Genomic DNA, 17381 nt, shown 5'->3' with positions numbered 1-17381 from the left:
TCACAATCTATTAAATACACGCGTATTATCAGTTATAATTATAAGCCTGTAAATCATTGTCCGACGTTCATGGCGTTTTGCAGATGAAAGTCGAGTGCAGAAGGTTAAAATCAAGCTTATTATTACTCAGACACGAACTAGCAATTCTGCGGGCCTGTCTTCTGAAGCAAGAGTCTGCTAATATTTATTATCAGCTTGTATGGGCCTGAAGTGATTAGAGTGAAGTAAATATCTGTTACGAGCATCAATTAAGTATTTTCAATTAGAAAAGAGGTTGTTTCTAAGTTATAAAGTAACTGGTACGAATTTATTTCTCCAGAAAACTATTTTTACTATGGGAATGGATTTTCTTGCGAGATACATCTTCAAACGATGCAAAAACATTTTTTTAGCTGCATTTATTTATTTATCGTACAGCGTGCGATCATGTCAACCTGTGTGGCGTTCAAGCCCTCGTTGGCGTGACGTGTAGCACCTGTCATAGCCAAGCGAATGCAAAAAATGAATGATTTTCTTCTAAACAGTCACGCTGGGATAACACAAAGGACTTCAAAGGTACTCATCATCGAATGCACTGAATAACATCAATTCGTCAACGAAAATTGAGGTTCGCATTTTTCAAATATACTTTCGATCGGGACGAAGCGAAATTGATTTTTCGAATCTGTTCCACCAGAATCTCTCGTCAAAAATCGGCGTCTCCCGGGCTAAGTAATGCTTTTGATCTCATTCCCGCTCGGTCTTTCGACTCGGAGGAGGTTGCGATTCCAATCTCAGTCGGCCAGACTATACTTCTGCCAGCAGGAATCTCTCAAACGCACCGAGCAGAGCTCTTTCCTTCGAGAATCGCTTTGAGCGAAACACATCGGCCAGTATTTACGGTCGGCAAAAACAAAACAATTTTGCTGAAGTCGTTAAATCAAAATGATTTAGAGCCTGTGGCAAGCATCCGGGGCGCGATAATAGCGTATCGTCGGGCGACAGAAGCAGTTTGGCGACGCGTGGCCGTAGTACGCTCGGAGGACAGTTCATTCATCGATGTCAGACCCGAACCGGTGGATTCACCGGATTCTCTAGCGGGAGAGTAACACGGGTAGGAGACGTATATATTCCCCACACGGGGAATAAATGAACGGGGTCTCCGCCCCTATTGTTGGGTGTTGCTAATTAAAGTCGTAGGTTCACGGTTACCGATCTATTCCGGTAAATTGCATCGGCCGCGAACCACTTTGACCGGCCACAGCATATTACCGCCGAGATTTACGTCTTGTTAACGTCACGGTTTAGTTACTGGCCCGCGGACTTGCGGACACAACTACAAATCATTCTCAATAATCCGCGCGCACTCACTTCGTCCCTCTCTCTCTTTCTCTCTGCCATAGCAAGCTGCCGACGAGCTCCACACGCGTATCGCCCCGTGACTAAATTTAACCGCGAGATTCCGCTTACACGTAACCTCGTTGATCTTTCGCGCCGGTGAATTGTTGTGACCGGTTAATTGAATTGAATTATGCGCCTCCTCGCTGTGCGGTTTCAGCTTCTAAACGGGGATCCGACGAGCAACACTACCGCACGCCCCTAAACGCTAATAGCCGATCTGCCTATCAACTGTCGAATGATCCCTCCATTGTTTCTCTTATTATACTACTGGCTCGGTAAGTGGATTACCGATCACATTCCGCCGGTATTTTTGCACCGCGTTTTCCGAACATTCGTGCCAAATGTAGAGGCGAACGATTTGATCCAAGATCTCAGAATTAGAATAAAGCTTTTATGTCATTTTAAATTACCTTACCGCTCTTACCTCGTTTTAACCGTCCTCTTAGTTCTCGTATTTTTACTGTTCCGAATTTGAGTTTTAAAATAATAACATCTATTATAGCAGGTTTAATTTTAAGAAAGTGGTTTCATTCATTACACAATCTTATACATATGTATTACAGAGATCGTGTTTTATTTTTGATAAAATTAAATTAGAATTTAGTTCCACTTTTATCGAATAGAATTGAGTACACTACAGTATAAAAAAGTATGCGTCTGAAATGCTCGATAATTCTATATGTTCATATTTTTAATATAATCATAGATTTTTGCCTTTTTTAGATTCTCAGAACATTGTGAAAGTTTATTTAAACGCATACAGAATTAAACTCCGTTTCACCTAGCGAGAGCATAAAATTCCTCAGGATATTTACATGATCACATTAACTCCTTCGAGCCATACATTGTCTCAACAAGATCACTATGCTTTCTGAGGCAACAAATACGAGCAGAGTGATTTACAACTTCCTGTCGTACGTCTGCTCCTCTGTTTGCGTTCGAGAAATAACTACTCCGCCATAAACTCCGTTTAACTTAACATCGATGTATTCGTTTAGAAAATCGATCGCGAGCCTCACTAGCCGAGAGTATAATTCGCAACTTCTGACACGCGGGAATTCATTACGCGTTCTCCAAAGAGAACAACATTTCTCTCTGGTTATAATAATCCATTGCTATGTAATTTTTACTATGAATCAATAAAGAGCCATATTATAGCCAAAATTGCTACTTAAAATAATTTTTACATTGCTATGTTTGTTTGTGTTTAAGAAATTTCTAAAACTTCAACTATTATATGTATCACCATATATTGTAATTCATTAATAAAATCATATTTTGCATAATATGAATTGGATTGTCCAAATGATTTTTAATCGAACGTTAAGTAGTTATTTACATTTTTAGAAATGTATTCAATATAAATGAATTTAATAATGTGGAAAATATTTTGGATAATGACACAGCAATTTTGATTGGGTCTAAGGGTTAAAGAAATGCACTTTACAGCATAAACAGGAAGAAGTCAAACGTTTTGGAGTAGGCTAAAAAAAGAGAATGGGTGTTTAAAAAGAGAATGTTCACTGTGACAAACAAGGTGTAATTGATACCTCTTAGGTAATAATCTCTTCAATTATCGCATGAATGAAACAAGAACTCACCTCCTCGCCCCGTACGTCCTTGTATCGAACCCATTTCCCGAGCTTCGGCCTCCAATATTCGAGCATGTAAGCTTCCGAGTATTCGACACCTTCGCCGTTGCCGAAGCGTCCTTGAGTGCCGGTGGCGGTGATCATGTGGACCGTGTGAAGATCGATTTCTAGCCACTCGCGTGGTTCCCTCGTGATCTGCTGCTTCGGGCACCAGGCGCCTCCGTGGCTCTCTTGCTTCAGCCTGTAAGGGTAAATATTTACTCTGGGATTACCGGCGTTTATTTTTTCCCCTTCCTCCTCAGCTTCACCATTCTTTCCCTTAGCAAGAGAAACCTTTTTTTAACGGCGAGTCCCCGGAAAAATGGAACGTCGAATCGTTTCTTGGGAACTGACACGCGGCGAACCCTAGAAGACTGAAGTTCCTCTTTTTTCAAGGGCTTATGATGCTGTCAACCACGTGAAAGAAATCTCCTGTTTGCATTTGCGCTCGAAGCCGTACAGGCCGGATCAAAATTACTGCGCGATTTTTCAGACGCTTTAAGAATAAATTTCTATATTGAATAGTTCACAAATTTTTATTTGTTTACTAATGCACACACGTGTGTTAATATCCTGGAAAATGTATCAGATTGCAATCGACTAGAAATCGAAGATCCAAAACATTTGTTTATAGCTAAACCTACCACCACCGTTCAAAATGGTTCCAGATTTATTATGTTACAATTATTGAAATAATAAAAATGATTTTATAAGAATTGATTGTATAAATATGTTTAGTAAAGCACGTATTATAGTAGGAGCCGCACAAAGTCTAAATAAAATCAATCTTGTCATTTTTATAAGAGAACATGTACTAGTTACTTTTTAGGCCCTGTAGGTTTAGTGTTATGGAATTCTACTTGAAGTTTTACACATTTCTGTACAGGGTGTTTTAGGATGGTACGAACGACCATGAGATGATGCTATGTATTAACCAATAAAAGTAAGAACAAACGATTTTCCCGGTTGAGTCTTTGCTTCCGGGAAAATCTAGTTTAAAAATTCAGCGGCTACCACTGTTCCACCATTCAGGAGAAGTAGAATTGGTTAGCCATGATCAGACGCGCCAGACGATATTTATTTTAACTGATTGTAAATAGAATCGTCCCACGTTCGCTTGTACCACCCGTTCCGAGACACCCTGTTTGTCCTTGGTTGTTATGTCCAAGAATTACATAATTTCTTAGTTAGGCAAACAAGTAGATACTTCAAAAATTCAGTGATTAGATTGTCCCATTGTAATGTATCCAATGCGAATTCAGACTAGTTTTATAAAAAGACGAAGGACACGGATAGACAAGAGGAAATGTGGGAAAACATCACGTCTTGTAGCATCATTGTGAAAAGAATTCATGAATTAAATTAAATTTTGCAGCGTTCGCACGAGACTGGCCTCAAGACTGGCCGAATATTACCGTGAATCACTGTACTTTTGAGTTACGTCACCCCTGCAGCGATGTTGTAACACGATTTTTGTCCTGAAATCCCATTGACTCGTCGCCGAGCGAGACGTCGCAATCGACGTGCCGATAAAAATTTCTCGACAAGTCCCGAGCGAAAAAGGACGTGGGGTATAATCGGAAATGTTACATCGTTGTAGAAAGGAAATCGTATAAATACGTGATCCTCCGCGCGGCTGACGGATAACCGTCACCTCGCGCCGGGGCGATACGGGGTGAAATTATAATTTATCGATCGAGTCGAGCCACCGGATGGCATGAATTAAAGATGAGCCGGCACACCGCCGCTCCACTCCGCTTCATTCCGCGCCGCCAGAAACGCGGGGAAGCCACTTCGAGCTGGCTAATAATTGTATTCGCACATACCTTTCGCGGGCTCGTCTAAAGCATTAAAAAGCTCCCGTGATTACCGCGAAAAACGCGTCTCGCGAGAGAGATAGCGAGAGAAAAGAATTCCGCTGAGATTTCAAGCCGATCCGCCGAGGAACACCGGGGACAAGACGGTTCGTGCATAATCGGTTCGTTTCTCCGTTTGACGTCTCACTCGCCGTGCTTAATTATCATTTTAGTTTCTCATTAACCGGCATCTCGTCCTATAAATGTTTTACCAGCGAGCTGGATAACACGCTCGCCCGAGGATGCGATTCCCGGAGACTTCCTGGCACCTCTTCCTTCACAATGAATTATTAACGGACCGCTTTGCCGACAGATACATGCTACACGTCATTTCCGATTTGTCTGCCCCGTTTGATTTTACTGTAGTTGCTAGACGAGACGGTTTTAAGCTGATTTTCACCGCGAGGTGTGCTTAACCAAGAATTATTTTGATGGGCGTTAGACCCACGTTCATGTAATACATATCAATTTTTATCGATCTCGGATATTGTACATTTTATCTGATCAATTTTGTACATAAATAAAGATTGAAGTTAATTTCCTTTTTCCTTAAATTACTGCAGTTGCGACGTGTTGGCTACATTTTCAAATGAACCCTGGACAGATCTAAATTTCAGGTCTATGTATGCACACTTACCTGCAACGATTCTGTAGGAATTAATATTATCTACGTTCATTTCAACGTGTCTGAATAAATTTTATGTACATAGAATTGGGAACTACTACAGTCCTTAACCAGCGAATTAATACAGTCACACCTGTTTTTCTACGGTAGATAGGGACCGCAGAACAAAACCGCAAAAAAAATAGCTATAACAAATAATTTTTCACAACGTATTAAAGAAAACTATTTTTTATGCGGTGGAGAGAAACCGCTCTCACTTAGATACCGCGAAAGTTTCACTTGGAAAATATGTCAAAGCTTTACGAAATAGCGAGAAAGTGCTTTCCACACAAAATAAATAATTACATTAGACATGGAAACATTTTAAGAAATTTTAATTTCTCATTTTAAACACGGAGAATTTCTCAAAATGTACATAATTCAATACTACTCGTCGTAGTCCAAAACGCGCATATTCTTGTGATGAACTGGTTCGAAATCGCTTTCGTGACTTGACAAATATTAGAGTTGATTTATTTTTTGTTAGCATGTAGTCGGTACACGGTTGAGATTGACCTAACCTCGCGGCGAACTTACATATGGCGAACAGAATCTCGATATTCATATACCGCATAAAAAACAAATCGCACAACAATAAAATCACATAAAAAAAGACCGCACAAAAACAGGTTTGACTGAACAAATGAAGAATGAATGACAAGAACATCTACATATCTATCTATAAGATTGGAAGCTGCTACAATCTTTGATCAGTGGATTAATACAAATAAAAAACGAATGAAAGTCTCTGCAGCAGATCGAACAGTCTATCAGTATTGTCGTTAAAAATGTGCCCCACCACAGGATTCGGATCGCGATCTCGCTCCACGCCGTATTCCAAACTCAATTTGAAGTTTGCGGAAGAGAAAAAAATACACGACGACCAAATCGCTCCGCCAAAGATTACTTTTCGAGCAGCGCCGTCGCCGAAGATCGCAAAGCGACCGACATCTGGAGCGCAACACCTTTGAACGCGAAACGAAACCGTGCAAACGGAAAAGCTGGTAGGCTGTGCTGAACGAATTCGAGGAGCAAGGTTGTAGAAGATGATTTCTAAATACACAGTACTTCTCATGTTTAAAGTAATTTCCTATGATGACATTCCGTTGCTCGCGTACCGATCTCTTTGAGCAGCTTCCGCCGCGAGGTAATGAAAATTGACCATAGAAGATGTTATAGGGAATATTAAAACACGAATGGCCACTTTCAGCGGATCCTTTAATCTTGTACCTCTCTCAGGCCTCGATATGCTAGTTAGATTTACCATCTTAGAATGTTATAATGTGAATTTAAAGTACGTAGAAGTAGACGTATCAATTCGAGATCTGGTAATTGGAGATCAAGAAAGAACATAGGGAGGAGAAACGTAGTTGAAATATTTCCCTACGGTATATGCAGCGAGCTGCTGCGATTGCTAATGCAGTTCTGATTTCTTTGGAACTAGCTCGGTCAGACGGAACAGGACGCGCCGCAACTGTCATGCCATAAAATCTGCCATAAAAATTAGCTCCCCAGACAAGCAGCTCGCACACGGCAGCCTTGCTTTAGCTGGCGGATCTTTCCGAAGCATTGCGGGCCATTTGCGGGAATCCGCGAGCACCGAGCGAAGTGTTCGCAATAAAGCGATGAGCTACCGCGCTCTCTGAAGTGTCAGAATTTTAAGTGTTGTTTTGATGGCGGATGGTAGTAAAAGCTCGACGACGGTGTCTCGGCGCGAGCTTTCGGTTAAGGAAGCCGCGGCCGATCGGGAAAGAACGAGACCGAAGATAAAAGGCGAGCGGAAAAGGCGAACGGCGAAGTAAAGAGGATCAGTGAGAAAGGTAAATAGGAACACGACAGAGAGAGGGAGGAGTATCCAGGGCGGACCATAACTCATAGCCCATTAAGAGAGCTCGAACTGCCTTGGCTGCCACTTTGATACAGTCTAAGGCATCAAAGACATTCCGAGCGCCGAGAGAGAGAGAGAGAGAGAGGGAGATCGTGAGAGAACGAGAGCGAGAGAGAGTGGGTGAGCACACGCCACCCTGCTCCGCGATAAATCTCGGAACGGACGATTACGCCGACTTCAGCCTGCGAGAAGCCACGTCGGCGGAATCGCCGAAAGCCAGGCCCAAGTGAAGACCAAGAGGCCGATTATCGAGAGGAATGGTTTGTCGAACGCGAACGAAGCCAGTCACTCGAGCTATTCCCGGGTCTTTAGACTTACGAGTCCCCCGGACGGAGATGATTTGTTGCCCACGGCGACCGGGGAGAGTGGCCCCAGCCCCCCCCTTCTTCCTCCCTTTCTGACCTCGCGACACCCCGAGCCGTTTGATGAAAACGTTCTTCTTCCGTGAATGTGTCGACTCTGGACCGGGAGCGACGTGCATCCACCGGCACGCGAGATGCGAAGACGAATGACGACGCCGAGGAGGGCGTTCCATTGCTTACGGCGGCTCTGGAATTTATTTCGTTCGGTCGAGAAGACGTCGTCGTGCTTGGCCGACTTTTGCTGTCCGTGGGACAGGATCACTCGGTGGCTAAATTGCCTCACAACCGAATTTCTAATATTGAAATATCTGGAATAATGACCGTGTCTCTGGATGTGCCCTCTAGAATGTTACAACTTTGTCCTGAATACTTTTCCCATAAAATTATTAATAATAGAGATATTTTCTCTGTAATTCCGACCAATTGCAATTTAATCAACAATTTGTTCATATCTTGTAGTAAACTGATTGCTCTAACTTCTCAAAAAACATCCAAGTCGCATGATTTAATATTTCAAAAGTTCTCATACTTTTAAAAGTCTCCGAATATTACTGCGGTTCACTGTTCCGATACTTCTTGTAGAAATTTCGCATCGACCTCGACCAGCGAGTACTAATTGTATGATTGCACAAATCGTTCCTTAATAAAAACATTGTATAATACGTGAAGTTTATAACGTTTACAACTAGTATAAAGCTTCATAAGGTACATAGTTCTTGGTAAATCATAGTGTCCTTGTCCACTGCAGTCGCCGCGTATCCTCCGATTATTCGTGCCAGCTAATTACCATTTCACCAAGCGAGAACAGCATCGAAGAAAGGAGACGACACTAGAGACACCATCCGAACACGAGATACGAACGAGACCACCCACGGCGTTAATGAACCGGCGCTCGCGAATCGTTCGACTCGAAAAACATATTGTCGAACGACCCTTGAAATTCCGCGATAACGTTTGATCGTTTTTCGAAAGAGTCACCGGGTCTAGATGCATTAGAATGCGAGAACGGCCGTGTCATCCGACGTTTTTATGCCCCGCGGCGGAATGTTAAACGAATCCTGAATAATTTACGCCCGCGTTTTAATCCTGGAAATATTTTATTCGCCGTGTATAGGTGTTACTACCACGTTCCCACAGGCAGGTGATGAGATTTCGTCGAGTTTTACTGCAAATTGAGTCAGCCGGAATAAAAATTTTATAAACGCCTGCATTCGGTGTATAGAGGATGGCTAATGTTTTAGGATAATGCATGAGTAATACGCAATTACGCCCATTCTCCACGTTCCCGCGTTTTCATGCAAATGAACGTCTCCGTAGATTAATATATAAAAACAGGCCGGACATTTGCAAGTATTCCCACGAATGGTTTTACTGGGCGATGATGAAAATGAAGTCGACGTTAAACCTCTTTCGAGTTTCATTTTATTATGTTGTAATCGGCTTTATCTTCTAGAAATGGACGAGAAGCACGGTTTAATGATGATTAAACTGTTTGATAGCGATCGACGGCCTTGGACTTTTAAATTGAATGGAAGATACGAAGGTGTTTACGGTCTCGGTGGAGAAGGCTCGTTGACAAATACTGTTAATCCAGGAATGATCATTTGTGACGTGTAAGAAGCTGTCGCGATATTTCCCTTTTTACCGTGATATAAAAGCAAGGAAAGCCTTTTCGATGCAATGCCGATATCGTCGCTTGCGAGCACTCTTCGCTAGTAGACTGTCTAGACCTTCTTCAACGGCACTCTCATGGCTTCCTGATACTGCGGGCTTCCCGGTGAATACCCTATTTACCCCATGCGACTCCGTTTACCCTAAAATACGCGTATCTAACTCGTATTACGTGTTCGCTTTCCTCATCCCGGGGACACCATGGAAGGCGCCTTCGATGTCGGAATATTTTCTGTTACTCGACCTAATAGCTCTACTGACCTCTGCATGACGCTATAGTTATTGCCGTGATGCGAATCCATATCGTCTGAAATTATCTTCTCTTCATGACTACAAGAGACACAATCATTTATGGTATCGAGAACAAACAAAGCAACTAATGTACCTCACCCTAATGCTACTCACGTGTAACAGGTTATTCAGAAATTATTTATACATGTATACAGTAATTAAATATTTTCTGTTCCACGAAAATGTCAAAAGGGAAAATATTAACATCAGAAGAAAAACTAAAATGTACTGTTCTGTCCGTCAGATGATAGCTGGGCCAAGTGTTTACGTTCTCATTGTATCCTGATTCCCCCACCATCGCACGCACTGTTGCTATTGGCCGAGGACGACGACGATTGGTCCAATACCGATAGTGCGTGCGGTGCTAGGGGAGTCTGGGTAGAGTGATACCGTGTTCTTTAACTATCACCTGACAGATAGAACAACAGTCACACTATTTCGTAGTTACTAATTTTTAACATCCTCTATAACTAATATTTAAGGATTGCAAAGCCCCGAGTTTTTAAGATCTCCTGGACCTACCACAAGTTCAATGAATTTGGGCAATTTTGATAAAACTTCTGCTTAAATTTTTGATTGAGAAAGTCGTTACAGAAATTTCGTCGACTGTACGTTAACGACGCGTAAGACGTTCGGAACGCTCGATACAAATGGCTCCGCATGCAGGACACGGTCGCGTCGTTAATCCTCATTGCAGCTCGAAGGCCGAATTAGACGTGCAGTTTAGTAGTCGGTGATTAATACGGTGACCGGTCGAGTCCCGATCGTGAGCTATCTCGGCCGCGGACAGGATGACGGACAGGAAGAGGATCATCCGTTTAAGCCGTAGAAAGCATTCAGAGTCAGAAACGTAATCGTGCGCCGCGGTCGACGGTTTTGTCTTTTTTTTTTTCGTTCTTTCTCCGTGTTTTTTTTTTCTCTCCTCTTTCTCTCGGCTGTCGTCGATCACCATCGCACAATTGCCCCGACATCAATCTGCAGCCCGTTTTAAAACGTCCGGCCGTCGGTATCCTGACAAATCGTCTCTTCTATTTGGGAAGAAGAGCGCTGCATGCATTATCCGCACCGATAACAAATTTATTTTGAATCTCGCCCTTGACAAATTGATGGATGACTGACAATTTTCCATGGGTAAAATAGATCTAGCTACGAGCAATTTATAACATCATTACCGAAACACGGGACTATACAACTTCGAATTTCTGTGGATATTCGAGGTTTTACCTATCGATGCAGTGAGAGAATTTTTACTTTCTTTCTCAACACATTTCATAATTTTGAATAGTCTATGATCCATGGCTGAGGACTTTTTAAAAGTACCTTGAACAGCAATAGCAACTTCAATCATAAACCAACAGTCACCCCCAGTAATTTAATTTAATCATTTCATAAGGTAGTATTGTATAAAAGAAGATTTTTAAACTTCTTTTGGGTACAGCACAATTATTGAAAAGGTAGGTAAATCAGGAGATGCCAATATGAAATTACAGATATACATATATTATCTGAACGTTTGATTTAATAACGAACAAACCGTCCATTGAAAAATAATAAACTCCATTCAAGTTCCACGACCATAAAATATTTAGTCTTTGCTCGTGCCTTTCCGCTTCAGCTCGCCAACAATTTCGCAGTGTTCGGGAAAAGGGAGTTCGCGCGACGAGAGAAAAAGGACAATGACTTGCACGGTGGCATGCGTAATATAAAATTCGCGTTTGAGAATTCTGTAAAAAAGTTTCGTTTCGCCGTGGCTTGGAAGTTTCGAGATTCTAAATTGAGGTATTCAGCGGGCGGCCGGCTACGTACGGTGGCGAGCTAATAAAAACTTGGAAAGCTAATTGAAACGATTGTGACGTACTGTAATGTTCTTAGTAATCCACGGAACGATTCGTTTGTTCTTTCGGCAAGGGGAATTTGCAAGGTAGTGTCTTTTCCCAGCGAACGGGCTTCCATTTATCTCCAAATAGGTCACTTAACGAAGCGCGCTGATTTCGGGAAATTGCATCTCTGTTCCACGTTGCTCACAAAGGGGTTAATTTTATCATATTTCCGAATGCGTATTGCATCGCATCTGCATAATGCGCTCCATAAACGAGACGGTAATACACGGTAATTCACTCACCGTCCGCGATGTGGCCCGACGTTTCCGCTATCGAAACTCGAGCTCGCTGTGATGTCTGCATCGGGAATCACACCAGATTCCATCCCCAGGGGAGCGATGCATTGTGCTGCAAACAAAGGAAATTGCTTTGATTATATATACGTCCATATTCGTTCCGCCGTGCTCTTTCGTTCGCTAGCAGCGTAATTATCATTCGTACGTTTCAATTGTTCGATATGATCGCGCGCCGCTAATCATATCATGGGAATATCTTTGCGAATGCCTCTCGGGGAACATATCGCGGCAACCTAAATTTTTCCAACTGTGACCAGTAATTATTGTTCAAAAATATTTCGTGTTTCGTTAGGGGCTGAATCCGTTCACATACAATCTGCATTATTTCAGTCAAGTCGATCAACGGTAGCAAAATTAATATACAAATACAAGTTTCTTTGCATTCTTAATTAAATTTAATGAAAAATAAAATTGTTCCTTTCCCTGGGGAAATATTCGCTTAACGAAGGCAATCGCTTGCCATAATAATTTTGACACATTCAACGAGACAAATCTTAATAATGCCACATAAAAGATTCTCGTCGCTTAGAAACAGTAAATAGTATATTAATTTAGCACTTTTCTGAAACATATTTTCATGCATACAGGTTTACATTTTATCAAGTGTCTAAATTAGCATTTTTAGAGGCAGATAGAAACGATCTGGAGCTAAATGCGATTTCCATGTACAGCGGTGAAGTAAGAATAAAAATGCGGTACATTAACCTCAGACGGTAAAATAGTAGTAAAATTGTATAAGCAATAAAAGTAATTGCCAGGCTTCACGAATGCTGGAGGTGTGCGCACTTTAACGAGCCAGTCGACGATCATCGACAATTTTCGTAGCGGATTCAGGAAGCAGCTGTCGTTCATCGCCATTCCGCCGCGCCGGATTTATCGAGTTTCCCGAACTGCGAACCCCTTCTTTCGTAACACGGTTTCCCGCTAAACGAGCGTATATTATTTCCCGATTCCCGGGAAGTGTGATCGCGCTCGATAAACAAATCTGATCCGCTTTGATGATGCTTCTCGGGGACTGTCGTTCATTTTTATTCACATAGGCTGCTCGGTCCGGTCGCGTGATACACGATCGTGTGCAGTACGGCGACCGAATCAGACGTGTAATTTCGGATGATCGAAAATGTTTCTCGCGCCTCGGACTTGGTTATTGAAAAGCGGTTCTCGGTATCGCGAGGTACGGTATCGCAATTATCGCCGACGAAGAATCGTACGACGTATCCGGGGTCCGATCGCGTCGGCCATAATCGTGAGCTGCTTGGGCTGCGTGTTGCGAGGAAGCCGCGTTCGAGACGTGTAATGAAAGCCCGATGAACTACGGGCCGTGTTTCGTTCGAAATAAGCACGAGGAATCGCGAGAACTCGCGATCATTGCGGAATAAAATTCGCCCTTGATGATCGCTTGCGAAAATTCGGAGTCGCGGTGCGCTGCGTGTTACTAAATTCGCTCAAACGTGTATGAAACCTGTTTGAAGGAAGTGATATACAAGGGTCAACGATATTTTAATTTTGAAAATGAGTAAAAAGTCATTTGTGACTGAAAATTCGCAATTCAGAATACATTTTAATCAATTTTCTGATTCGAAAGAGAATTTCTAATTGTAACAGAATGAATTCGTTTCTAAAAAATAATGGATATTAACAATGCGGTATTGATGCTGATAGAAGCCATGTCGAAGACCAGCGTGGAGAGTGAAGAATGATTGGAGGACATATCGAGCCAGTACTTTTCGCGAAATTAAGGTTCTAATACGGGCGGTGAACTTTCCTCGTAAATAAATTTTTAACGAGATACACACGCGGGTTCCCGGCAAGTCGCGGCTTCACGCAAGTTTTACGACTCGACGGCCGCTTATTTCTGGTAATTAACTTCTCTACATGGAGGCACTTGTTCCCGGGAGTTGAAGCGACGCGCGTACAACACCGTTTTTGCCGCATGAAATTTCGCCCCGTTGGTTTTTCGTTCCTCCTCGTCCACCCCCTCCTTGCGAACGGCCAGTGAACGCTAACACTGTACGACTACAACGTAATCCTTTCAACGAGAAATGCGATTTTTATTGCTTGCGTTCGGGATCTTCTTGTGACCGTAGTATTCGAGCCTGTCGGGAATCAATCGGCTTTTAATTACATTTTTTCCGGGATTCTTCAAGTTAAATCGTATCTTTCTACGTGAATTGCAAGGCAGATGTTACACTAAAATTTTTCTGCATGTAAAGTAGAAATGTAATTGAAGTTTTGTACGCTGAAGTACTTCGTACGTGGTTATACAATACGACATCACGTGGGAATAAAGTACTTGCTATTCGAAGCACTCAGCCCTATAAATTTTGGAGAATCTAGAGATTTTGTCCCAAACAACATTTGAGCTCATTTGAGTCACACTTAAAATTTTTGTATATTAAATGTAGTATAATAAATATATTCTAATTAATCGCATGATTTTCTTGAAAAAAGAGGAACATTCAGTTTTAGCTTGCAACCTACCATTTAGAGCGTTTCTCTAATCAGTAAAAATTACGATAACACTGTGTTCATTTTTTGAAGGAACAGTAACAAAAATCTAGATATTGAACGATGTATGTTCAGCGTATCACCAATAACAAGATTATTCGAAGTGCACACAATGACTGGGTGATTCAGAAATCCTAAATTCCAATGGACACATCTGTGTCAGGTTTCCAGATGGCGAAGTCAAACAGTGACACTGAAAATAAACGAAGTGCCGAACGGTTTCGAATAAGCATCACGTAAATGGAGCAGTTCCTAAGTTGAATGTCACGTTGGAGACTGCGGGTTTGTTTAAGGAGCGAACCAGGGAGGAAAGGAAGAAAAGCTGCGTTAACGGAGAGAAAAGGTTTTCGAGAGACTGATTAGAGAGGGTAGCCTCGTTGCGAAGAAACAGCGGGAGGAAAGAAAACACGGTCACGAGATTACGAGACGCGTTCGAACAAACACCTCGGCTTTAGTAATTCAAGTGTAGTTAAGAAAAATAAAGCCAGAGATTGGACACACCACTTGTGGCTGGGGACCCGACGCGCAACCATAACACACTCTCTACTATTCCCCGACAGAGGAAAGACTACTCTCTCGAACACCAAACGAACTTGAATACGAGAAGTTTCCTCCAAGTGGAGCAAATGCTTCAAGATGAGGACTGAAACCCAACAATAGGAAGTTTCCACGGAACAAGAACTTGTCCATTGCAGTAACACGTTGCGGCTGCGACGTCTCACGAGAACCCATAAATTATTTCTTTTCAATGGAATCTCTCCGAAGCTAATAAAAGCCTTTACAGTGGTATGTAAAACGAATACATTAATATTGCTAATACTACGAGAAAATGAAATTCTCTGCAAATGAAGTTCAGGCGCTGATACATAACGTTATTAATTACTAAACTGCGGATTTTATACATTTATGACAAAAGCGAAAGGTTCAGGTTTCATATATGATACTTATCTAAAGATTAAAACAAAATTAATAACAATAACTAGACTGCTGCTTTTAACTAGACTAACTTTTATGCATTTGTGGCAAAAACGAGTTGGTGCAATTTAATACAGTAAAGAAATTAAAACAGTTGAAGCACGTCAATATGTATATTAATAAGAAACAAAAGAAATTTCAATTTATCTTTTGCTTCGTGCAATTAATCCAAAACATTTTTATTTTGCATAAAGATCCGCAGTCTAATAATAACTGTTCTATCATATTAGGGTGAATCGAAGAGGACGGCTTTTTCCCAAGTGAAAATATTAAAATTTCTGGTGATATTTCAACATTAATTTTTAAGGAATATTTTGTTACAAATACACAGGGTGTTCTCTTAAGTAGTAATCGAGTCGATCTAAAAAAAGAAAATTAAAAATAACAATTTCATGATAACATTATTCATTATTTTCGTCTCACGTTGACTCCAAGAACTACCCCTTGAGGTACTTGTCAAACATAGTGACATGAAGATCTCGGAAAAGGTACAACTAGAATAATCCTGATAGTCCTCCTCCATTAAAATACAAAATTAGTTCCACCAGCCAGAGGAAAATTCGTGGTTGTCCGATACAATTCTGCAAGGTTCCGAAAAGATCGGCACGCGTCATTGACCGAATGTCCCCCGTTAAATTATCATCTAAACGATAATCGTTAGTGGGTGCACCCCAACTGGAAGGACAACGAAGGAACTCGTGTCGGCCGGTGGCAGGGCAGGCAGGTTCGATCCTCGTATTTATAGACATCCTGGAAAAGAGCAGAGGAACGAGAGAAGAAGAAGAAGAAGTAAGTTATGCGACGTTTGGCCCGCCCCAGCCACTCATTCGGCGACCATAACTCTCCCAGAGTGGCAGCTCCGAACGGAAGGGTGTGTGCCGCCCTCCTTCCGCGAGAAGAGGGAAATTGAATGCCTTCGCAACCCCTCCTTTGCCGGTCGTCTTCCCTGCACCCTCCGTCACCTGGTCCTCCTTCTCCCTCTCTTAACCGTGTCACTGTCAAATTGATAACCGCTCCTTTCTCCGGGGAGGACGACTTCTCCGCTCCGCGCTTCCAGCGAAGCCGCGGAATGCGCCGACAACCAAGAACTTCGAACCAGGCATTATCCGTCCGGGGGATAAGTTGATTTCGGTGACTTAAATAATGAATAGCAGCAAACGAAAATATCAGGGATTTCGGGGGTGAGAGTTATCGCGAATCCGGGCTCGTTAAAAAATTAGTCAGCGGCCGTGGCGAGAAGACATTAAGCGAATTAAAAGCGAAAGGACAGGAATGCAGTGCCACGCGAAAGAAATAGAAAGACTGGCGTGGCTGGGGCTGGCGAGGATCAGCTTAAAGCCCGGCAACGAGATTTTCTATCTCGCCGGATTTAATAATTCCGCCCCGGTCCGCCTTTGTTAACTCTACAATTATTATTAATGACGATGTACAAGGGTCGGCGGTTCTGGCCAGGCAGCCGCCGCCGCCGTGCCGCCATGCCGCCACTGCCCGTTTCTCTCTCGCCTTGTTTTCCTCCTCCGCGCGGGCGTGAATGTAAATTAATTACTCGCCGGGTCTTTCGTGAAAAACATATTAAGCGCCCCACCTTATTACGGCACGGTATTACAGCATAAATCAAGCCTCACTTACGAATCACTATTTTTCACCGGGAGACGGCGCGGCTAATATCGGAATCCCAAAATTTCACCGCGGATTCAGCCAGGAATAACGCGCGTTCCCGGAACCGGAGAAGACGTTTGCTTTCCCGCGGAGTATTACTCGGAATTACTCAGCTAAACGTTACCCGCGCCGCTGGCAAACAAAACAAAGGAGGAGCTTACGCGCTCTTCGGTAATTGCCGTATTATGACAACGACCGCCGCGTTTTATTTACTCAACGGAATTAGCAGGTGGACACCTGCCGGTGTTTTCCCTCTTTCCCCATCCCTCATCTAGGCCCTGGCGAAATTAGAATGAATGTTTGTCGGATGACACCGAAGA

The 17381-nt window shown here is 42.5% G+C and overlaps 1 protein-coding gene across 2 annotated transcripts in view; it reads right to left on the bottom strand.

Annotated features, from left to right (window-relative positions):
* Nucleotides 1–17381, bottom strand: part of LOC143212325 (discoidin domain-containing receptor 2) — a 157434-nt gene that overhangs the window by 24943 nt on the left and 115110 nt on the right. For both annotated transcript variants that reach the window (XM_076430993.1, XM_076430992.1), the window contains 2 exons: nucleotides 11866–11971; nucleotides 2982–3213 (listed from right to left, as the gene is read on the bottom strand). In XM_076430993.1, the coding sequence (XP_076287108.1) occupies nucleotides 2982–3213; nucleotides 11866–11971 (338 nt within the window). The remainder of the gene's footprint in view (nucleotides 1–2981; nucleotides 3214–11865; nucleotides 11972–17381) is intronic.

Source organism: Lasioglossum baleicum, chromosome 9 (genome assembly GCF_051020765.1).
Source record: "Lasioglossum baleicum chromosome 9, iyLasBale1, whole genome shotgun sequence".
NCBI lineage: Eukaryota > Metazoa > Arthropoda > Insecta > Hymenoptera > Halictidae > Lasioglossum > Lasioglossum baleicum.
This window is presented reverse-complemented; position numbering and strand designations above follow the sequence as displayed.